At 42.9% G+C, this 25757-nt stretch overlaps 1 protein-coding gene across 2 annotated transcripts in view; it reads right to left on the bottom strand.

The window, feature by feature from the left end:
* Positions 1-25757, bottom strand: part of LOC139420435 (phenylalanine--tRNA ligase, mitochondrial-like) — a 116806-nt gene that overhangs the window by 75325 nt on the left and 15724 nt on the right. For both annotated transcript variants that reach the window (XM_071170569.1, XM_071170568.1), the window contains exons 3-5: positions 9153-9818; positions 8700-8862; positions 8335-8466 (exon numbers count right to left, since the gene is read on the bottom strand). In XM_071170569.1, coding sequence (XP_071026670.1) covers positions 8335-8466; positions 8700-8862; positions 9153-9800 — 943 coding nt within the window. In that variant the 5' untranslated portion in view covers positions 9801-9818. The remainder of the gene's footprint in view (positions 1-8334; positions 8467-8699; positions 8863-9152; positions 9819-25757) is intronic.

Genomic DNA, 25757 nt, shown 5'->3' with positions numbered 1-25757 from the left:
GTACTACCAATGCATGTGCACAAGAGGACATTTCCGTGCGTCACCGCAACAGCGCCATGCCTGGAAACTACAACCATACCCCGTTCAAAGGATCTTAAATCTTTTGTCTTGCCCATTCACCCTCTGAATGACACAGACACAATCCATGTCTCAATTGTCTCAAGGCTTAAAAATCCTTCTTTAACAAGTGACATCAATAAGTGATCATAGACTATCCAGGTGAAAGCTAAGTCATGGAAAGAGCAGGTGTTCATAATGTTTTGTACACTCAGTGTATGACGTATTCGCAAAGGTGACCTAAGGCACTGCATCAATCCAGTGTGTTAATTAGGCCACACTGACTCTCCACTTTGCCCTCTCAATGACATCCTCCCGCCCTCTCTCGGTCCCTCTTCCTCTCCGTTTGTCTGGGTCTTTTTGGCCCATGCGAAGGCAAGCTGGCTCAAATGGAACGCTGCACAAACTACTGTTTTTTGCAGGCCCTGCAGACTCAGGGGATAGGGAGTGGTAGCTGGCGTGTGTGTATGCATGGACCAGCTGTCTCCACCCTCTGTCCCACTAGTGATTGCCTGCAGTGGGACCACTGGGACTGGGGCTAGAGGAGGGGAAGGTGAGGGGAGGGGGAGGGCCACCTGCCAATTGCTTTGGGGTGAGGGGCCAGAGAGTAGGAGGAGTTACCACCTTAACAAAACATGAGAGGTCACAGCATTAACTGGTTTCTCTCTCTATCCCCCTTTATCTCTCTCCCTTAGTCTATAGCTATTCTGGTTTGTATACTGCAGTCTCTCTCTTTGTCTCTAGATAGAGATACTGATCCCTGCTTTTACCAAGATATCAATTGTTTTGATCAACCCTTCCTTCCTTTTCTCAATCTCCATCTTTTCCTAATCACACATCAGCAGCGTTTTCTTTCCCTATCCCTTTTTTCCCTGGGTCCTTTTCCTACGAGGGGGAACTGGCATTAATAATCAAAGAAAAGAAAGGCGTCAGTCAGAGGCCAGGGGGGCGTGGGGTTTAGGGACTGATTAAAATCTTCAACTCGTAAAATAAATAGAAAAAAAAAGTCCAGATCTGACAGAAGGTGGTGTAATGAGAATGTAGACATTGAGGGGACGGGTCAGAATTGGCACATGATTTATTCAGTGTATAAGGGGAAGGGAGGTGGATTAAGACTTTAGGTGCCACCTGAACCAATGCCCCTCCTCCCACCAGCCTATCCACACGCCCCACGCCTCTCTGCTGTCCCTTGGGAGCTTGTGGCCCTCTGGCACAGGGACTTGAAGGAACGCTAATTGTCAGCCGAACACAATTTTAAATCACATTGGTGGGGTCTACTGTGCCCTCCGGGGCGTGACTAAACTGAGGCGGGGGGGTTCGGGTTAGGGGGGTGACACGTGCCGTCATTAACACCGGGTCCCATATGCGATGGTCAGGTTCTGGGGAGGCCCCTCAGTAGCGCCCCCTCTCCATCACACACACCCTTGCCCACCCTTCAGCTCCCTGTGGAATCAAAGCGTGCCAAGGGATTACACAACGGCGCTCTAATGAATATCTAAGTGGGACCGCCAGCACTAATGGAGACTGGAGACCTCCTCTCCCCCGCATCACTTCCTTCACCCCTCCATCCTCCTTTGATCTGTCCCTTAACCCCAAGCCTGTGGCACACCCCGTCCATGCTCAGAATATGGCTGGTCATGCTTTAAATCCCCCCCCCACTGGCAACCCGGCTGCTGGTCCCGTCTGGAGAGAGAACCCCACACATTTAATACTCTCTCTTTCCCTCAACCTCTCTACCATCTTTTTCTTATTGTCTCATTGTTCCTAAGGGAAAGGGTGCATGTATGCGTTTGTATGAGTTAGTGAGGGTGGGTGGGTGGGTGTGTGTATGTGGGGGGGGAATGAATGAAGAGTTGCCTTGGTAACGGAAGGCACACTGATCTGCCGCAGTGAAGAAATGGGGGGGGGGGAGAGAGACCGAGTTGAGAGAGTAAGAATAAGCATGAGCGGGGAGCTAGTCTGTGAGAGTGTGGGTGTGTGTGTATCTGTGTGTGTTAGAGTGGGAAGGAGAGAGAGAGTGGCAGGGTGTGGTTAACAAAGTCCCTGCAGTGAAGAGTGAGAGGGAAATGTGGAAATAAAATAGAAGTGTGTTTCTGTGTGTGCATATGTGGGCACATGTGGTTTTGTGTGTAGTTTGACAAAGTCATTGAAGAACAACCCTCTCCCGCGGATTAATGTCAAGAGCATTGCAGCAAAGCAATGTTCTTGACAGGGCAGCGGGACACTTCCATTGATATGCAATCAACCCCCACTCCAGTGTGAACTGGTCCCATTAAAGTGACACACACACACACACACAGGTGTGTAGTGTAGCAACATCATACGTCACCCCAGTTTTGCATGCCTATTTATTTCCCCAGTGTTAGTGCCTGCAGGTAAGAAGGACAAGGGTTACAGAGCCATAAAACAATCTCAATTATAGTCCTTGCAACAGATCATAGTCTCCGCCTGGCAACAGCCACATGAACGGTGTTGACAGTAGCACCATCAATGGTCAACGCACAAAGGGTCTCAAGGTACAGTATCAACTGGTCAGCCAACTGGGTCGTGTTCCAAAGCCACAAAATGGAAGAAAACGTTCCAGAACAGAGAGAAATGAGGACGTACTTGGCTTGGGCGGTATACCGTATACCGTCAACACCGTTGAAACTATTTCTTTGACGTTTTTCTTATACATTTTGATATTTGTAGATACTGATGTAAATATTTGCAGTCAACTTGTGCAATACGTCAGGAGATGAAGCAGATCGCATCCTTCATTTCACCTGTCACATTATGAAGCTCACCACAGATCCCCAGAACAGTTGAGCTGGTCACGTGTTTGTTTGTAAAAAAGCGGGAGCAGGTGAGTCTAAAAAAAGCAGGTGAGTCTAACTGTGAATTGACAGGAGTCACGTTTTTTTTTTTCCTTCAATAGATTGATCAGGGACGTGCAACTATAGTTTTGCTTCACATAAAATGCTGTACATTAGTGCAATATTCGGCTGAAAATAGCTTCATTGTCATCAGATGACAACAGAAGTGTTTGCGTGTGCACTACAGTAGGGTGGCTTTTACACTATTGTGCCAACCCGAACAGTCTTTTGACGCCTTCTGTATATTTCACTGAAGCAAAAGCGCAAGACTACTGATTCAGTGATTCCGTACTATTCCCTCTTCTCGAATGGCTTCTCGAATGGCTTCAGTAAAAGTCTAGGGGTGGATGGCTGGCTGGCTGGGAGCTATTGCTGCAGCGTGAGGGGGACATTCCAGGTCCTCTCCCCTGGAACGAGCCTTTGTTTGGGCCGCTGAACCAGCTCCCCTTCCCTGGGGCCCAACAGAGTGTCTTCCTGCCTCACACTCCCCAAATGGGACACTCCCACCACTCCCAAGCTCACCTCTGGCTCTGCCCCCTGTTGCACAACACTGCCATCTGCTGGTGGAGGCAGGAAGTGTGACTGCACTGCAGAATGGCAAAGGACGGAGGAGAACGGAGGAGACCCCAACGGCCTTAGCCACAACAGCAAAGGGCCCTCGGTTGGGGGAGAGAGCAAACACTAGAGCTAAACTGGAGTCATGTTGTTTTGGCGTCCATTTAATGTATTATTGATTTCTAGATAAGTGGGATATTTATTGAGGCGCATCAGCACACATATTTGTTCAAGGGCAAAACAGCAAGAGCTATCTCTTAAGTATACAATTCTGTAAAGAGTACCGTCTGTTGTTCGCTTGTGTGTACCCTCCGTATGTATTTAGACAGTGAAGCTAAAATGTTACATTTGGCTCTATACTCCAGTATTTTGAATATTTTACCTTTAAGAAATAGATCTAGTCCCCTCATTTGAACATGTCATAATGTTTCACTAATAGGGTTTTAAAGCAGTCAAAAGTGTAGTATTTGGTCCCATACTCCGAGCACACAATGACTACATGAAGCTTGTGACTGCACACTTGTTGGATGCATTTACAATTTGTTTTGGTTGTGTTTTGTGTCGTTTTTTTGCCCAATAGGAACTGAATGGTGAATAATGACTGCAGTACTTTTCTTTCAAAGTGTGTAGATAAGATGTTTGTGAACACTTCTAAATTCATCCTGATAATGCATTGCTAAAGACAAATCATGAATTAATTATGAATAATGATGATTGAAAAAGTTGCAAAAGCTGAACCCCCCCCCCCCCCCCCCCCCAAAAAAGCTAACCTATCACCATTACCGATAATGGGGAGGATAGCATATATATAATAATATATATATATATATATATAAATATATATATATATATATTATACACTATATATATATATAATATTATAATATATATATATAATATATATATACATACACATATATATATATATATATATATATATATATATATATACACATATACATACACACACACACACACCAGTCAAAAGGTTGGACACGCCTACTCATTCAAGGGTTTTTATTAATTTTGTACAATTTTCTACATTGTAGAATAATAGTGAAGACATCAAAATGATGAAATAACACATATGGAATCATGTCGTAACCAAAAAGAAAGTGTTAAATCAAAATATATTTTGTATTTGAGATTCTTCAAATAGCCACCCTATGCCTTGACAGCTCTGCACACTCGTGGAATTGTCTCAACCAGCTTCAAATGGAATGCTTTTCCAACAGTCTTGAAGGAGTTCCCACATATGCTGAGCCCTTGTTGGCTGCATCTCCTTCACTCAGCGGTGCAACTCATCCCAAACCATCTCAATTGGGTTGAGGTCAGGTGACTGGAGGCCAGGTCATCTGATGCAGCACTCCATCACTCGCTTTTTTGGTGAAATAGCCTTTACACAGCCTGGAGGTGTGTTGGGTCATTGTCCTGTTGAAAAACAAATGATAGTCCTACTAAGCGCAAACCAGATGGGATGGCATATCGCTGTAGAATGCTGTGGTAGCCACGCTGGTTAAGTGTGCCTTGCAAAACCGCGGAGCCAGATCGATTACCAGGACGTGTACTCAAAGCATGCGCGGACCAACTGTCAAGTGTCTTCAGACATTTTCAACCTGTCTTCAACATTTTCAACTGAGTCTGTAATACCTACATGTTTCAAGCCATAGTCCCTGTGCCCAAGGATGCGAAGGTAACCTGCCTAAATAATTACTGCCCCATAGCACTCATGTCGGTAGCCATGAACTTTTTTTTCACACTCCACACTGCCCATTCCCACCTGGACAAAAGGAATACCTATGTGAGAATGCTGTTCATTGACTACAGCTCAGCGTTCAACACCATAGTGCCTACGAAGTTTATCACTAAGCAAAGGACCCTGGGACTAAACACCTCCCTCTGCAACTGGATCCTGGACTTCCTGATGGGCCGGCCCCAGGTGGTAAGGGTAGGCAATAGAGGTCGACCGATTAATTAGGGCCGATTTCAAGTTTTCATAACAATCGGAAATCGGAATTTTTGGGCGCCGAGTTTGTAAAAAAAAAATAAAATAAAAAAAACTTTATTTAACTAGGCAAGTCAGTTAATAACACATTCTTATTTTCAATGACGGCCTAGGAACGGTGGGTTAACTGCCTTGTTCAGGGGCAGAATGACAGATTTTCACCTTGTAAGCTCGGGGGATCCAATCTTGCAATCTTACAGTTAACTAGTCCAACGCTATAACCACCTGCCTCTCGTTGCACTCCACAAGGAGTTGCTGTTACGCGAATGCAGTAGAAGCCAAGGTAAGTTGCATTAAACTTATAAAAAACAATCAATCAATCGTAATCACTAGTTATAACTACACATGGTTGATGATATTACTAGTTTATCTAGCGTGTCCTGCGTTGCATATAATCGATGCAACGCTGGGGGATGATTTAACAAAAGCGCATTTGTGAAAAAAAAGCCCAATCGTTGGACGACAGTACCTAACCATAAACACCAATGCCTTTCTTAAAATCAATACACAGAAGTATATATTTTTAAACCTGCATATTTAGCTAAAAGAAATCAAGGTTAGCAGGCAATATTAACCAGGTGAAATTGTGTCACTTTTCTTGCGTTCATTGCATGCAGAGTCAGGGTATATGCAACAGTTTGGGCATCCTGGCTCATTGCGAACTAATTTGCCAGAATTTTACGTAATTATGACATAACATTGAAGGTTGTGCAATGTAACAAGAATATTTAGACTTAGGGATGCCACCTGTTAGATAACATAGCGAACGGTTCCGTATTTCACTGAAATAATAAACGTTTTGTTTTCGAAATGATAGTTTCCGGATTCGACCATATTAAAACCTGTTGGTGCTAGGGGGCAGTTCCCGTTTTAAACGGGATATTTTGTCAGGAAAAGATGCTAGAATATGCATATAATTGACAGCTTTCAATAGAAAACACTCTAACGTTTCCAAAACTGTAAAGATATTGTCTGTGAGTATAACAGAACTGATGTTGCAGGCGAAAGCCTGAGAAAAATCCAATCCGGTAGTGCCCCAGGTTTTGAAAGCGCTGCGTTCCAATGACTCCCTATTTGGCTGTGAATGTACCATCAACGAGCTTACGCTTTCTACGTATTCCCCAAGGTGTCTACAGCATTGTGATGTAGTTTTACGCATTTCTGTTGAAGAATAGCCGTAGGCGGCCACATTGCGTAAGTGGTCACATGGTGGCTCCGAGAGAGATTCTCGCGTAAAATACAGAGGTAGCCATTACTCCAATCGGTCCTAGAGAAAAACGAATTGTCCCGACGGATATATTATCGAATAGATATTAGAAAAACACCTTGAGGATAGATTCTAAACAACGTTTGCCATGTTTCTGTTGATATTATGGAGCTAATTTGGAATATTTTTTGGCGTTGTGGTGACCGCAATTTCCGGGCGATTTCTCAGCCAAACGCGAAGAACAAACGGAGCTGTTTCGCCTACAAAAATAATATTTTGGGAAAAATTATGGCTATCTACCTGGGAGTCTCATGAGTGAAAACATCCAAAGTTCATCAAAGGTAAACTATTTAATTTGATTGCTTTTCTGATTTCTGTGACAAGGTTGCCTGCTGCTAACAAGGCATAATGCTATGCTAGGCTATGATAAACTTACACAAATGCTTGTCTAGCGTTGGCTGTAAAGCATATTTTGAAAATCTGAGATGACAGGGTGATTAACAAAAGGCTAAGCTGTGTTCCAATATATTTCACTTGTGATTTTCATGAATAGGAATATTTTCTTGGAAGATTTATGTCCGTTGCGTTATGCTAATTTGTGTCAGGCGATGATTACGCTCCCGGATCCGGGTTTGAGAGTCACAAGAAGTGTGACCAAAGGCTCGTATTTCTGTGTGTTATAACTAAGTCTATGATTTGATAGAGCAGTCTGACTGAGCGATGGTAGGCAGCAGCAGGTTCGTAAGCATTCATTCAAACGGCACATTCGTGTGTTTTGCCAGCAGCTCTTCGCAAGCGCAGCGCTGTTTATGACTTCAAGCCTATCAGCCTAATGGCTGGTGTTTCCAATGTGAAATGGCTAGCTAGTTAGCGTGGTCCGTGCTAATAGCGTTTCAAACGTCACTCGCACTGAGACTTGGAGTAGTTATTCCCCTTGCCCTGCAAGAAGAAGGACGGAAATTAAACAAATTAACTTTTGACAAGGCACACCTGTTCAGACCTGTTAATTGAAATGCATTCCAGGTGACTACCTCATCAAGCTGGTTGAGATAACGTCATCAGGGCTACTTTGAAGAATCTACAATATATTTTGGTTTGTTGAACACTTTTTTGGTTACTACATGGTTCCATATGTGTAATTTCATTGTTTTGATGTCTTCACTATTATTCTACAATGTAGAAAATAGTAAAAAATAAAGAAAATGAGCAGGTATCAAAACGTTGACTAGTACTGTATGTAAATAAGGTATTTCTGTTTCTTATTTTCAATACATTTGCAAAAATGTCTAAAAACGTGTCTTCGCTTTGTCATTATGGTGTATTGGTGTAGATTGGTGAGGGAAAAATAACTATTTAATCCATTTTAGAATAAGGCTGTAACGTAACAAAATGTGGAAAAAGGGAAGGGGCCTGAATACTTTCCGATTGCACTGTATTTGTATGTGTGAGTGTATGCAAGCATACGTTTGTATTTGCCCAAGTGTGTATGTCTATGAAAGTGCATTTTCTTGTGAAAGCATGTTTGTGTTCATGTATACAGTAAGTGCATGTGTGTTTGGAAGAGTGAATGAGGGTGTGTCTGTGTTCATGCGTTCGTGTGTGAGTGTTTACGTGTGTGTGTGTGTGTGTGTGTGTCTCTCAACAGATGTGCTTACCAGAGTGCACCAGCTCCTGCTCCATTACTCCACAGCCCAACACCTCCAGCCAGTCCTCTTGGAAACGCACCTCCATCTCAAAGGAGGGATGGGTAAAGGGGAAGTAACACTCCACCCAGCGGATCTCCAGCTCTGGCACAGAGAAGAGAGGATAATATGAAGGTAGATGGAGGAGAAGGACAGGTTGAGACAAAAAGGCGAGGGACTGATCCCAAAAGTATTAAAAAAAACGTCCTTTCTTTCTAGAGACCACTGGCCTTAAAGGACTATGGGAGAATTTTAATTGCATTTCTTCTCTCTTTCTCAAGACCCATCGGAAGGTAAGATGTCCCTATCAACAAACTTGAACTTGGAATGTTGTTTACCTTCTCCAAACAGGTGTCTGACCATACGGTCGAGGGTCTGTTTCAAATCAAACTCCACAAGCTTAACCGCCTCCAGAGTGTGTGTCTCCTGCTTCTGAGGGGTCCGGTGCCCCCCGCTCTCAAAGAGAGACAGGTCCTCTCCACTCGACACCTTGGCAAACAACTTGGGGGTAAAAAGGTGAGTTACTGTATGTGAATCTAAGATGACTTATCAATGTCTTTACAGCACTCAACACAGCATATTTAAAATCGATAAAACAGAAGATCTTGCCGCTGTGTAACAAGGGCCCACTGTATTCATCATACTTTGTGAGTCCTACTCTTTGACCTTGTTGTGACACTACAGAGAAGGCCTTGACCTTGTGGTTAGGAGTAGAAGCTAATCAATAACACTGGAGCTTCTCATGGCAGTGTTGAGTTTAGTACTTTAACTCCACAACCATTTATACTGACCTCGTGGTTGGAGAAGAGGCGTACCCCCTCCATCTGATGGAACACGGGGTAGTGGCTGGCGTCGATCTCGTCCCTTCGGTACACGTCACCCGCCAGCAGGAAGGCATCCAGCCCCGAGCACACCAGCTCCCTCTGGTGGGCGGACGTGTGAGCTCGCAGCATGGTGCCCCGGTTGAGGTAGTAGTTGTCGCCTCGCTTCCGGCTGGGGTGGTCGGGCGGGATGAGCAGGCTGTCAAAGTTCTGCTCCGTCGTCACCACCGGACTGAGGTTGTCATGGACCGAGAAAAGCGGGTTGCCAGAGCGCATGATGTAGGCACGGTAGAAGTGGGCTTTGATTCGCTCTTTGATGAGCCAGATAGGATGGTGGGCTTGGTTGTGCAGGTTGCAGCCCACCTTGGCCAGGATCTTGCTAGTCACGTTGGTAAAGTCATCACGAGGGTAGGAGTAGCCCATAACTTTGACCGTTGTATCTTGGCCAACCAGGGGCTGAGAGGAGGGGACATCAGTGGTCAGGTGACAGGAGGAGGGGAAGAGTCTGGGGGCTGTGGTTGGCCTGCCATTGGCTGGGAGGCAGCAGAGCGGCCTATGATGTGCTAGGGACTTGAGGATAGGGAGAAAGAGGGGAAGGATCCTGCAGTGCAGCCTCATGGTACCTGCTCCATGGACCTATAGAAGACAGGGACATGTGTCAGTTCTGGCGGCCTTTCAATTCCATAGCAACAAAGTGACACAGGGACTCAAATTTCTCACTTTGAAATGTATGTCAAACAAAAACAAAATGATTACTAAGTTAAATAACCAAATGGTTACAAAGTAAAAATCAATGCACAATGACTACTTAACAATTTCCACAGAACATTTTACAAAAACATTACATGACAATATAATTGAAACACTTGAGTAAATGAAGGATACAAAGTATATTGAAAGCAGGCCCTTCCATACCGGTGTGGTTCCTGAGTTAATTAAACAATTAACAACCTATCATGCTATAGGGTCACGTATATAAATGCTGGGATGTACGTACATATCCCAACCAGAAGCCCTGGATTATAGGCAATATCCGCATCGAGCTAAAGGCTAGAGCTGCCACTTTCAAGGAATGGGACACTAATCCGGACACTTATAAGAAGTCCCGCTATGCCCTCAAACGAACTATCAAACAGGCAAAGCGTCAATACAGGATTAAGATTGAATCCTACCACACCGGCTGACGCTCGTAGGATGTGGCAGGGCTTGCAAACTATTTCGGACTACAAAGGGAAACCTAGCCACGAGCTGCCCAGTGATGTGAGCCTACCAGATGAGCTAAATACCTTTTATGCTCAATTCAAAGCAAGCAACATTAAAGCATGCATAAGAGCACCAGCTGTTCCGGGCAACTGTGTGATCACACTCTCTGTAGCCGATGTGAGCAAGACCTATAAAGCCGTGGTGCCAGATGGCATGCATGGACCAAGAGGTAAGTGTCTTCACTGACATTTTCAACCTCTCCCTGACAAGTGTCTTCACTGACATTTTCAACCTCTCCCTGACCGTGTCTGTAATATCTACATGTTTCAAACAGACCACCATAGTCCCTGTGCCAAAGAGTGAGAAGGTAACCTGCCTAAATGATTACTGCCCCGTAGCACTCACGTCGGTAGTCATGAAATGCATTGAAAGCTGGTCATGGCTCACAACACCATTACGCCGGAAACCCTAGACCCACTCTAATTTGCATACCGCGCCAACAGATCCACAGATGACGCAATCTCAATCGCACTCCAAACTGCCCATTCCCACCAGGACAAAAGCAATACCTATGTGAGAATGCTGTTCATTGACTACACCTCAGCGTTCAACACCATAGTGCCCACAAATCTCATCACTAAGCTAAGGACCTTGGGACTAAACACCTCCCTTTGCAACTGGATCCTGGACTTCCTGACGGGCCGCCCCCAAGTGGTAACACACCTGCCACGTTGATCCTCAACAATGTTGTTGGGGTGCGTAGTCCACTCCTGTACTCCCTGTTCACCCACGATTGCGTGGCAAAGCACGACTCCAAAACCATCATTAAGTTTACAGATGAGACAACAGTGATCACCGACACCGACAACGATGAGAAAGCCTTTAGGGAGGAGGTCAGAGACCTGGCAGTGTGGTGTCAGGACAACACTCTCCCTCAATGTGAGCAAGACAATGGAGCTGATCGTGGACTATAGAAAAACATTTGACGGGCCTGTAGTTGAGCTGTGTCGGGACTCAAGTTCCTTCGTGTCCACATCACCAAACTATCATGGTCCAAACACACCAAGACAGTCGTGAAGAGTCCGCTCCATCATTCATTGAATCAGAAGGCTCATTCATCACAAAACCCACAGATTTTGCCAACTACTTTAATATTTTTTTTTCATTGGCAAGATTATCAAACTTCGGCATGACATGCCAGCAACAAACGTTGACACTACCCACCCAAGTATATCTCACCAAATTATGAAAAGACAAGCATTGTAATTTTGAATTCCGAAAACTAAGTGTGGAAGAGGTGAACAAATTATTGCTTTCTATCAACAATGACAAGCCACCGGGGTCTGAAAACTTGGATGGAAGATTACTGAAGATAATAGCAGACGATATTGTCACTCCTATTTGCCAAATCTTCAATTTAAGCCTACTCAAAAGTGTGTGCCCTCAGGCCTGGATGGAAGCAAAAGTTATTCCCCTGCCTAAGGATAGTAAAGCCCCGTTTTACTGGCTCAAATTGCAGACTAATCAGCCTGTTACCAACCCTTTGTAAACTTTTGGAAAAAATTGTGTTTGTCCAGATACAATGCTATTTTACAGTAAACAAATCAATAACAGACTTTCAGCACGCCTATAGGGAAGGACATTCAACAAGCACAGCACTTACACAAATGACTGATTATTGGCTGAGAGAAATTGATGATAAAAATATTGTGGGGGCTGTTTTGTAATACTTCAGTGCGGCTTTTGACATTATCGATAATAGTCCACTACTGGAAAAACTGATGTGTTATGGCTTTACACCCCCTAATATATTGTGGATAAAGAGTTACCTTACTAACAGAACACAGAGGGTGTTCATTAATGGAAGCCTCTCCAACAAAATCCAGCTAAGAATCAGGAATAACCCATTCAACAGTCAAGGCCCCTTACTTTTTTCAGTCTTTACTAATGACATCCCACTGGCTTTGAGTAATGACTCAACACTATACACGTCAGCTACCACAGCGACTGAAATGACTGCAACACTTAACAAAGAGCTACAGTTAGTTTCAGAATGGGTGGCAAGGAATAAGTTCATCTTTAATATTTAAAAACTAAAAGCATTGTATTTGGGAAAAATCTTTCACTAAACCCTAAACCTCAACTAAATACGATGTATTTCAATGTGGAAATTGAGCAAGTTGAAGAGACTAAACTGCTTGGAGTAACCCTGGATTGAAAACTGTCATGGTCAAAACATTGATACAACTGTAGCTAGGATGGGGAGAAGTCTGTCCATAATAAAGCGCTTGTCTGCATTCTTAACAGCACTATCAACAAGACAGGTCCTAAAGGCCTTAGTTATGTCACACCTGGACTACTGTTCAGTCATCTGGCACACAGTGGAGGAGAGATTGACTTCATCACTACTTGTATTTGTGAGAGGTAATGACATGTTCAATGCGCCAAGCTGTTTGAGTTACTAGCACACAGCTCGGACACCAATGCATATCCCACAAGACATGCCACCAGAGGACTCTTCACAGTCCCCAAGTCCAGAACAGACTATGGGAGTAGTACTACATACAGCCATGACAACATGGAACTCCATTCCACAGCAAGTAACTCATGCCAGCAGTAAAATTTGATTTAAAAAACATATAAATAAACCTTATGGAACAGCGGGGACTGTGAAGCAACACAAATATAGGCACAGACACATGCATACAAAACGCATGATAACATAGACACTGTACGCACACACATGGATTGTGTGTTGTAGATATGTGGTAGTAGAGTAGGGGCCTGAGGGCACGCACTTAATATGTTGTGAAATATGTTGTGAATGTATTGTAACATAAAAAAAAAAATGTATAACTGCCTTAATTTTGCTGGACCCCAGGAAGAGTGGGGATCCATAATAAATAGAAATACATCCCGACAAGAGATCCAGACACTTGTAGAATATATTCCATGGCGCATTGAAGCTGTTCTGGCTCGTGGTGGCCCACTGTCCTATTAAAGACACTTTATGTTGGTTTTTCCTTTATTATGGCAGCTACCTGTACATTTTAAAGTGAAAAAATCTGGTCTCAGTGTTTGTAGATTTGACCTATATCACAAATTTGTCTTGAAATTATAGTAGGGCAACGTCTAAAGAACATCTTGAAAATTTGTGCAATCCTTCAGTTGGTCTGATATAAAATCTACGCCCAACCATACTACAAGTGAAAATGCCTAGAGGGTTGAGAATTTAGTTTAGAAGGCCAAAGAAGAAAAAAAAAGACGACGCTGGACAGAATGTATTAATGTGGGATTGGATTGGTGCTCAAATTAACTTTATGGCCTTCTACATTAAATACTGTCTCTGTGTTTGAGGTTCCACGAGGCAAACAAATTAAAGGCTGAACACCCTGGCAAGAGGCTAGATGTCGAAACAATGCGACCTCATCTAAAATATACGTCACATAAAATTTATGAGCACAGCTATAATAATGGACTGCAGACAAGCAGTGATTTATATGAGAACAAATTCATTTAAAAATCAACCCTGTGTCGCTCTTCCTTTCTCTTGCTCGTACTTTCCCCTTGTGAACATTTGCCAGGCAGGTTTGCTTCAGCAGAGAAGACTGAATCGAAGCACCTGGGAGGATTGAGTTGTATTTATTTCTGGGCTAACAGGGCAGCTCTATTGGCGCCGCTCAAATATTTGCCCCTTCCCAGCTATTTTTCATGAGCTGAGGAGAACTGAGTTTTTTCTTCCACCTCCCTCTCGCTGGCACAATATGGTGAAATAGACACACACGCACATACACTGAGACTAAGGACACACATACACACACACATACATAATGAGAGACTAAGGACAAAGGATGTTGCATTGCAGGGGCATTGCAGCAAAGTGGATTACGGTTCTTAATCCGTAAAGCTTTTGCCAGTTTAAGGCTTGTGTTTTACAAGTCTAAATCGTAGGTTTTACAAGGTGAGTCCCACAAATGTGCATAATTCACTAGGTGTATGCAAGAACACACAAATAAACTCCATCAAAACACACACACAAAGTCTCAAATAAATCATCTACTCGTCAGTCAACCTCCCCTTCCTTTTGGTTAATGGTAGGGAGAGAATGAGTCGCCTCGTTCACACAACACATGACCTGCTTCTGATTCCAACCCCCACGTAGCACATCTACAAATCTAGTCAGTATTCAGCAGTGTCAGAGGGAGAGAGAGAGATAGAGGGTGAGGGTGAGGAGGGGAGGAGTCTGTGTGTGTGAGAGACAGCGTGTCAATGTGTGTAGGGGGAAGGAGGGATGTGTGAGAAGGAAAAAGTGTGTTCGAGTGAAAGCGAGAGAGAGGAGAGCAGGGTAGCAGAAGAAAGTCCACAAACACTGCATAATTCATGGTGAGGGGCACCACTTGATTCACATCTCACATCTCCCTACAGAGCTTTGAATAAGACCTAAAATAGCTTAGTCCCAGAACCTCGCAGATCAAGCCTTAAATACACTAACTTTCTCATTGCAAGAAGGAATTAAAAGGACTTTGCTGCTGCTTGTACAGTACGGTATATGTTACACACTGACAGGCTGAGTTCTGTGACAGCAATCAAAACAAAGTAAATAATCCCTTTTTTCCCCCTACACGTTCTCATATATTTGTTTGATCGACGAGCATTTACTAAAAATGCTTGGTTTATGAATGCGTTGGGGTGTCTATAGAATAGGTAGGTGTACATGCCAATAGGATGTTTTTGTGTGTGTACATACAGTACCTCTCAAAAGTCTAGACACACCTACTCATTCAAGGGTTTTTATTTTTACTATTTTCTACATTGTAGAATTATAGTGAAGACATCAAAACAAAGAAATAGCACATACTGTATGGAATCATGTAGTAACCAAAAAAAACAAGAAGTGTTAAATCCAAATATATTTTATATTTAAGATTCTTCAAAGTAGCCACCCTTTGTCTTGATGACGGCTTTGCACGCGTTTGGCATTCTCTCAACCAGCTTAATGAGGTAATGACCTGGAATGCATTTCAATTAACAGGTGTTCCTTGTTAAAAGTTCATTTGTGGAATTTCTTTCCTTCTTAATGCGTTTGAGCCAATCAGTTCTGATGTGACAAGGTAGGGTTGGTATACGGAAGATAGCCTTAATTGGTAAAAGACCAAGTCCATATTATGGAAAGAACAGCTCAAATAAGCAAAGAGAAACAACAGTCCATTATTACTTTAAGACATTCAGGTCAGAGTCACCCGGGAAAATTAACAACTTTGAAAGTTTTTCCAAGTGCAGTTACAAAAACCATCAAGCGCTATGATGAAACTGGCTCTCATGAGGACAGGAAAGGAAAAGCCAGAATTACCTTTGCTGCAGAGGATAAGTTATTACTTTTCTATTTAACTAGGCAAGTCAGTTCAGAACAAATTCTTATTTACAACGATTGCATACCAAAATGCCTCCTGCAGGGACGGGGGCTGAAATTGAAGCCCAAATAAATGCTTCCCAGATTTCAAGTAACAGACACATCTCAACATCAACTGTTCAGAGAAGTGAAACAGGCCTTCATGGTCACATTTCTGCATAGAAACCACTACAAAAGTACACCAATAAGAAGAAGAGACTTGCTTGGGCCAAGAAACATGAGCAATGGACATTAGACCTGTGGAAATATGTCCTTTGGTCTGATGAGTCCAAATTTGAGATTTTTGGTTCCAACTGCCGTGTCTTTGCGAGACGCAGAATAGGTAAACGGATGATCTCTGCATGTGTAGTTCCCACTGTGAAGCATGGAGGAGGAAGTGTGATGGTGTGGGGGTGCTTTGCTGGTGACACTGTCAGTGATTTATTTAGAATTCAAGGCACAATCAATCAGCATGATTCTCTGGTCTGATGAAACCAAGATTGAACTATTTGGCCTGAATGCCAAGAGTCACGTCTGGAGGAAACCTGACACCATCAAAACGGTGAAGCATGGTGGTGGGGATGATTTTCAGCTACAGGGACTGGGAGACTAGCCAGTATCGAGATAAAGATGAATGGAGCAAAGTACAGAGATCTTTGATGAAAACCTGCTCCAGAGCACTCAGGACCTCAGACTGGGGCGAAGGTTCCGCTTCCAACAGGACAATGACACTAAGCCCACAGCCAAGACAACGCAGGAGTGGATTCGGGACAAGTCTCTGAATGTCCTTGATGTATTTGATACCATTCCACTTATTCCGCTCCAGCAATTACCACAAGCTCGTACTCATCAATTAAGATGCCACCAACCTCCTGTGAATGGAGACCCTGTACTGTTTTTTGTCTTCTAGCCTCCCAAGTTTTAAAATGCTTGTGGAGGAAAAGGAAAACATGCAGCTGGAGAGAGCATTCTCAAGCTGAAGAGCCTATCGGACACAAAGCGGGCCTCCAGGAAACAGGCCACTGAAGAGGTTTTGCAGAGTGTGCCCGCGATCCTTGAAGCCCTGCGCTGAGTAAAGCACCATAACCATACTACACCAAAAGACGACCTCTGAAGTCAATGGCCTTCTCTAAAAAAATGACTACATTTGAGTTTACATTTATATTGGTGTTTTGGAAGAGTTTACTAAAGAATACATACATCCTTTCTAACTATCAATTCAATTGACACCTACATGGCTGAGATTATACAGGCACGCACAGATGAGGCCTAAGACAATTTGGAGAACACTGCGAAAGAGATGGGCTAACAAAATAAAGCAACAACTGAGTTTGCAGAGAGAGCGTGCAAGAGGAAGAGGTTTCATGACGGGAACGCAGAGGGCGACCCAATTCTGGAAAGCAGAAGGTGCTTTGAAGTTGAGCGTGAAAAACCCAGCAGCGTTGCAGTTCTTGTCACACTCAAACCGGTGCGCCTGGCACCTATTACGTACCATACCCTATTAAAAGGCTGTTAAATATTTTGTGTTGCCTATTTACCCTCTGAATGGCACACATACACAATCCATGTCTCAATTGTCTCAAGACTGAAAAATCCTTATTGAACCGGTCTTCTACCCTTCATCTACATGGATTGAAGTGGATTTAACAAGTAACATCAATATGGGATCATAGCTTTCAACTGAATTCACCTGGGTCAGTTTGTCATGGAAAGAGCAGGTGTGGTTAATGTTTTGTATACTCAGTGTATACTCTTACATACTTGATGTTTTTGTGGGGCAGTTTGAGATTCGATTTTCCAACTTCAGAGAAATGGCACAACTGTTCTCTGTGCTCAACCCAAAGCGCTTTGAGCACCATGATGCAGAAAGGAATATGCTTGAGCTTTCACATTCCCAAGCCAGAGGAAGTTGTGGATGCATTCCTCTCTTTCTGCACAATGTATTCAGAGTTAGCCACGGATCTCAACACTGATGCAGTCCTACCATTCCTCGCTGCTAACGACATGCACCGAGCATATCCAAATCTGACAATTCTCCATAGAAAATCGACAAAACCATTCCCGTCAGCAGTGCCAAGCAAAGTTTTAGCCGCCCGAAGCTCATCAAGAGCTATTTGTGTGCATGCATGATGAATGAGGGCAGACTTTCCAACCTCCCTTTGCTTTGTATTGAGCGGGAGACATTGACAAAGTGGTTGGCAGGTTTGCCAGCATAAAGGAGGAGGATGACGTTCTAAAATGGGTACTTGATTTGTATATTCTTCACCTTTTGGGACTATAATTTTATTCTATGGAATGCATGATGGAATAAACAAATGGACTAGACTGCATCAAATGACACATTTGCTACATCGGCTGAGCAGAGACAACCTATTGAGTGAAACATTCTTTTTTATTGGTCTTTGGTTAATAAGATGAAAGCAGTCAAAATGTTATTACAGAACCTCTTGCTTATCACCTATCGGCAGAAATGTAGTATGATTGGCAACCTATTCTCTTTTTTGTGTCTTTCAAAACATGCATGACACACTATTTGTAAACATGTCCAAAAACATAATTCCACTTTGACATTATGGGGTATCTCAATTTGATAAATTTTAAATTCAGGCTGTCATGCAACAAAATATGAAACAAGTCCAGGGGTGTGAATATTTTCCGAAGGCACTTCAGTTCTACTGATTTAATCAAAGTGTTGACAATGGAGTAGTCAACTGTTGTTTTATGTAAAGCAAAGGCCATGTTTAACACCTGCTTCATTCTGCAATAATACCTGTATTGCAGATAGCTAAAAAATAAATAAAAAAGCCTCTTAAAAAGGAAGCTTGAAGTCAGCAGTTTCAAATTTAGTTTTTCCTAAAAGTAAAAAAAAAATTATATCAGTGTTTTTTCCTGACAATTGCTGGCTGAAAATACAATCTAGCAGTAGAGTGTATTAACGGCCATCAACAATAGAGCTTGTTTGGAGGTGGGGGGCTGGCAGGCTACATTTTCTATTTGGCTGGCCTATCCATGCGTTTGTGGAAAACACTGACGTGAGTGCACTTGCATCGAGTGTGTGTGTGAGGGTGCTTGCGTTGTATGTGTGTGTCAGGTATATAGGCGGAATTGTGCAGAGGTGGCAGAGGCTGATAACTTGCTGACAGCAATCTCCATGAGCCCTGAATGAAGAGGCTCAAATTGATATGGCCTGTCCACACCAGCTACAGCAGCTAAATGTCTGCTCTAGAACCAACGCTTAAATACACTAACCAGCTCGAGTTAGCAACTATCAATAACAGCAGACAACACTTGTACAGTTGAAGTCGTAAATGTACATACACTTAGGTCAACAAACTAGGACATCTACTTTGTGAATGACACAAGTCATTTTTCCAACAATTGTTTACAGACAGATTATTTCACTTATAATTCACTGTATCACAATTCCAATTGGTCAGACGTTTACATACACTAAGTTGACTGCCTTTAAACAGCTTGGAAAATTCCAGAAAATGATGCCATGGCTTCAGAAGCTTCTGATAGGCTAATTAATATAATTCAATTGGTGGTGTACCTGTGGATGTATTTCAAGGCCCACCTTCAAACTCAGTGCCTCTTTGCTTGACATCATGGAAAATCAAAATAAATCAGCTAAGACCTTAGAAAAAAAATTGTAGACCTCCACAAGTCTGATTCATCCTTGGGAGCAATTTCCAAACGCCTGAAGGAACCACGGTCATCTGTACAAACAATAGTAAGCAAGTATAAACACCATGAGACCACACATCCATCATATCGCTCAGGAAGGAGACACGTTCTGTCTCCTAGAGATTAATGTACATTGGTGCGAAAAGTGCAAATCAATCACAGAACAACAGCAAAGGACCCTGTGAAGATGCTGGAGGAAACAGGTACAAAAGTATCTATATCCACAGTAAAAACGAGTCCTAAATCGACATAACCTGAAAGGCCGCTCGGCAAGGAAGAAGCCGCTGCTCCAAAACCGCCATAAAAAAAGCCAGACTACAGTTTGCAACTGTACATGGGGACAAAGATCGTACTTTTGAAGAAATGTCCTCTGGTCTGACGAAACAACAATAGTTGTTTGGCCATAATAACTGTTTGGTCATAATGACCATTTATGTTTGGAGGAAAAACTTGCACGCCGAAGAACACCATCCCAACCGTGAAGCACGGGGGTGGCTGCATCATGTTGTGGGGGTGCTATGCTGCAGGAGGGACTGGTGCACTTCACAAAATAGATGGCATCATGAGGCAGAAAATTATGTGGATATATTGGAGCAACATCTCAAGACATCAGTCAGGAAGTTTAAGCTTGGTCACAAATGGGTTTTCCAAATGGACAATGACCCCAAGCATACTTCCAAAGTTGTGGACAACAAAGTCAAGGTATTGGAGTGGCCATCACAAAGCCTTGGCCTCAATCCTATAGAAAATATGTGGGCAGAACTGAAAAAGCATTTGGAGAAAGGAGGCCTACAAACCTGACTCAGTTACACCAGCTCTGTCAGGAGGAATGGGCCAAAATTCACCCAACTTATTGTGGGAAGCTTGTGGAAGGCTACCCGAAGCGTTTGACCCAAGATAAACAATTTAAAGACAATGCTACCAAATGCTAATTGAGTCTTTGTCAACTTCTGACCCACTGGGAATGTGATGAAAGAAATAAAAGCTATATATAATAAATCACTCAACTATTATTCTGACATTTCACATTCTTAAAATAAAGTGGTGATCCTAACTGACCTAAAACATGGAATTTGTACTAGGATTAAATGTCAGGAATTGTAAAAACTGAGTTTAAATGTATTTGGCTTAGGTGTACTGTATGTAAACTCCTGACTTTAACTGTACATACTAACCAGCTAGTGTTATCGAAATAGCATCAGTAGCCACAACACACTTCGGGCCTGAATGCAAAAGTAAAAAGAAAATAAGCATTAGTTTGAAATTAAGACCGTAAATGTAAATTCTGGTAGAAAACTGTGCAAATAAGATGCACAATTTGTTTGTTTTCCTATTTTTTTTATTTAAATAACCCTTTGGAGGAGGAGTGATGGAAATGGGTAATCCTTCATCGATACAGTACACTGTACAATATTTGTTATTATCTGATTAATTTTGACATCGTTATCATTAAGATTACCTATACATTAATTGGTATCATATAATGTATTATGATTACATTCAGAGTATTGCATCTTAACATGGAATACAGTGGGCAGTCAGTGTGATATTTGAAGTAACAAGGTTCTATAAAAAGGTACAAAAAATTAAATAATATGGTTGGTGAGCTTAAAGTCCTTCAGCAATGAGGTGTCTGTTCAAGCCACAGCTCAGTGTGTGCGAGTTATAAAGTGTAAAGGTCACAAAGCTAATGGTCCCAAAATTAACTCCCAAAGCCGCAACACCCACTCTTTCCCCACTGGTTAAAATTCCATCTCTTTTCCCACTGCACCTTGGCGCCTCCACTCTCGATCCCCCTATTTCTATGTGTGCCACTACCTCTTTTCAAACAGTCTCTCACACAAGCAGTCCATAACAACATCACAGCATCAGTAAGAAACTAGAACTTGGCTTAGAAGGTGGGAAAGTCGTTGTCCACTGCTCTTCCTTTAAAAGGGGGGGGGTTCTATTAAATTATTTGAAATTGTTTTAATAAGTTTATACCAAAGATCATCAAACATTATTTGATTAAAATTGTATTTGGCCTTACTGCTAGTAGCCAATACAAACACATTGAATAATGACAGATCGTCCCCAAAAAACATCTAAAAGGAAGTTTGTTCTACAGTGCATTCGGAAAGTATTCAGACCCCTTGACTTTTTCCACATTTTGTTACGTCTGGATGAAAGCCCCCCCCCCCCCCCTCATCAATCAACACACAATACCCCATAAAGACAAAATAAGTGCAGGTTATTAGACAAAAGGACATATCACGTTTACTTAAGTATTCAGACCCGTTACTCAGTACTTTGTTGAAGCACATTTGGCAGCGATTACAGCCTCGAGTCTTCTTGGATATGATGCTACAAGCTTGGCACATCTGTATTTGGGAAATTGCTCTGCATATCCTCTCAAGCTCTGTCAGGTTGGATGGGGAGCGTCGCTGCACAGCTATTTTCAGGTCTCTCCAGAGATGTTCAATCGGGTTCAAATCCTGGCTCTGGATGGGCAACTCAAGGTCATTCAGAGACTTGTCCCGAAGCCACTCCTGTGTTGTCTTGGCTGTGCGCTCCGGTTCGTTTTCCTGTTGGGAGGTGAAACTTCTGAGGTCCTGAGCGCTCTAGAGCAGGTTTTCATCAAAGATCTCTCTGTACTTTGCTGCATTCACATTTCCCTCGATCCTGACTAGTCTCCCAGTACCTGCCGCTGAAAAACAACCCTACAGCATGATGCTGCCACCAACATGCTTCACCGTAGGGATGGTGCCAGGTTTCCTCCAGACGTGATGCTTGGCATTCAGGCCAAAGAGTTCAACTTTGGTTTCATCAGACCAGACAATATTGTTTCTCATAGTCTGAGAGTCCTTTAGGTGCCTTCTGGCATCTTGCCAATATCATAAATGCCCGATTGGTGGAGTGCTGCAGAGATGGTTGTTCTTCTGGAAGATACTCCCATGTCAACAGAGGAACTCTGTCAGAGTGACCATCGGGTTCTTGGTTACCTCCCTGCCCAAGGCTCTTCTCTCCCGATTGCTCAGTTTGGCGAGGCGGCCAGCTCTAAAAAGAGCCTTGGTGGATCCAAACTTCTTCCATTTCAGAATGATCGAGGCCTCTGTGTTCTTGGGGACCTTTAATGCATCAGAAATGTTTTGGTACCATTCCCCAGATCTGTGCCTCGAAACAATCCTGTCTCTGAGCTCTACGGACAATTCCTTCAACCTCATGGCTTAGTTTTTGCTCATGGCTTGGTTTATGCTCATGTCCAATCAATTTAATTTACCACAGATGGACTCCAATCAAGTTGTAGAAATATCAAGGATGATCAATGGAAACAGGAAAAAAAATATATATATAAATTAGGAAAGATTTATAAAAACCTGTGTTCACTTTGTCATTATGGTGTATTGAGTGTAGATTGATGAGAAGAAAACAAATGTAATCCAATTTGAGGCTGTAATGTAACAAAATGTGATAAAAGGGAAGGGGTCTGAATACATTGTATATCTGAGAATTATAAGAAAGTTCAGGAAACATGTTAAATACCTGCAAATAAAATAATAATATCTTATTTTTGTCACTAAATAGTCTCCATTTATACTTCCATACATTTGTGGAACTGGTACCAGGGGACCTTCAGACAAGTATTGAGGCCTGTGGGCATCCTAGAGCAAAACAGACCTGTACATATTAACGTGTAGCCCAAACTGTTCCGACGCTAAAGACAGAAGTCAGATCAGCTGTACGGGCTTCAGATGAGACCCAAGATGCTTGTGGGGGCAAAACTGAGAAAATCATTGTGTTTGTTAGAGACACCTTTCCATAGAGGGGTCATAAAAGTTTGGACGTTACAGATGATTTTGTGAGATGACCGATGTCTCATGGTCGGACAAACACCACTTTAGCTCTGTCACCTTTCACTGTAGAGGCGGAAGTGTGACATTGGCAGATGTGGTGAATTGAGACGCATCCAATGCAAAAACATATCTCTAGCTTAAAAGAACAGATTTTAAAAATATATATACTATGCTAATTTGATTTATGTGGGGGCACAGATATCGACACTGTGGAGATATTATTATGGCCCATGGTATGTGGGGAAACACTGGAACTCAAAGCCCTTTTACTCCACTTGGCAGAAGGACACACTGCTGCAGTCCCTTAATTGATGCCTTGGTTTAGAGAATCGAGCTGCGCTTTCCAACATCATCGCAGAGGGAGGCTCTCGCAATCTCTCTCCATATGTCTGCTGAGAAAAATAACTGCAGGCAGACTCATTCAGGTGTGCAGCCACTACCAGTCACCTGACAAATAGGATGGAGATCAAAGGAGGTGGTGTTGATGGTGACGGTGGTGACGACAGCGATGAAGGTTATGATGATGATGGTTATGATGACGACGATGGAATCTATGATGATGATGATGAATATCCGATGACAAAGCTGACAATGGTTGCGTGAACCCCAGACAGACAGGAAACCAGACAACGTCTGTGGGGGGTGTTCTCATCCCTCCCTTCAGCGAGTTGGGGGATTAGGGAGATTCTGCCGACACAGATTCAGTCTAATCATAATGACAATGGTGACTTTAAAAAAAGCAGTAGAAATACCAGTAGCAATGTCAACGATGCGGCAGAAGCCATGAAGAGGATAAATAAAAAGAGGATGTTCAGATGACGGGATGACCTAAGTCACGTTCTCTGAACCTTCCCGTAGGCAACTCTTTACAACCACTCATCATCTCCTTGATGGTAGAGAGACTGACGTAATCAATCATCTTTTCATCAGGCATCAATTGCTACGAAGGGGAGAATTAGAGGGAAGCAGGGAGGGAAAATGCAAACTGAAAAGGAGATGTAAAGAATAAAAAGGATAAATGAGAACATGACAGGTAAAGAATTGTGTAAGTGAGAGAGATGGTCTTAAAGATGGACGACAGAGCGAACAGAGTAAAACGAAAAAGGAGAGGGGGTATGAGAAAAGCGCATCATGTGAAATGGAAACGTTTTGATACAGAGAAAGCAGGATACGGGACTAGAAGAGAGAAAGTCAGAGAGAGAGAGAGGGAAGAACAAGAGAGAATAATGAAGATGAGACAGAACGATATAAAGAGGGAGAGAAAATAAAAGAGAAATATATATTTTTTTTTTAATCACTCACAGAGGGAAGGTACAGAGAAAAAGCACCAGAGAGGAGGGAGATAGATGTGGTATTTATCGGCTGGCTGCATGCTCTCGTTTATACCCCGGCGCGCCACGGTAAGGCATGTGGGGGCACGCGGATGTGGCTTGTGACTGCAAGAGTAATTGATGGCGAGAATTACTTCGGCCTTTCCTGTGGATGTCTGCTCAATGAGCGGGACCCTGCCGCGGACCCAGCGGAGTCATGTTTCACGCCAGCTCTCAGGCCCGGACAGCTATGCGGCTGCTGAAGCACCTACTCCATCACTCGGCACTAGCTGGCGAAAACACAACCGCCAGTGAGGAACCAAACTCTATGAAAGTAGTGCCAAAGCATGTCACTATAATTACAACCGGAGAAGAAGACTGATAAAATATATCTTCCTAATCAATACAGAAGAGCAAAGAGCACTTAACATTCCCACCCAATTAGTTATTAATGTACTGGTTCGGGATGAGATGTTCTGGTTAGGGATGTGATTGGAAAACTACACAGTACAGACTGATCCACTCCAATATTAGTCCATCACAGCCCGTATGTCTAAAGGATCTTACAATATTATTATGTCTTAAATAAATCGAAAAGTAATCATATGCTTAACAGTGCTGGGAGTAATTTTTAGCAACATGGTTACTTCATTGCTAGGAAATCAAATCTGCTTCATGCACACAATTGATTACTTTGACCACTGAGGTGCCGGCTGGGTAGTCATTCCTTGTAATACAAGGCTTTGATGCCGCTTCAAATCTTGGAGACATTTGGCAAATGTGTTCAGAATATTTGTGTTCAGAATCTCCTAGTGGGAGCGTGGTATCACATCTAGGGCTGGAAGGGTATCAGGGCAGTAGTTTACAAGTTGGTTGTGTTCTTTGATTAAGGTGAAGGTCTTCCAACTGTGCTGTAATTTGTTTACACTGGTATGGAGTGCTTGAAGCGTCGCTTCTCCAGATAGTCTATTTTAGCCTGACAAGGCTGGCATGGTCGCTGCACCATACGTCTGTTCCCATGGCTGCTTGGCTAATGCACACGCATTTGGCTTGGCACAGACGTGGCAGAGTAGGCCTGCAGGGAACTAAAAACAGAAAGAGCCAACATGGGTGCAGGAAACACAGATAGGACATGGTAACACTTTATCTTAAA

Source organism: Oncorhynchus clarkii, chromosome 11 (genome assembly GCF_045791955.1).
Source record: "Oncorhynchus clarkii lewisi isolate Uvic-CL-2024 chromosome 11, UVic_Ocla_1.0, whole genome shotgun sequence".
Classification (NCBI taxonomy): Eukaryota; Metazoa; Chordata; class Actinopteri; order Salmoniformes; family Salmonidae; genus Oncorhynchus; species Oncorhynchus clarkii.
This window is presented reverse-complemented; position numbering and strand designations above follow the sequence as displayed.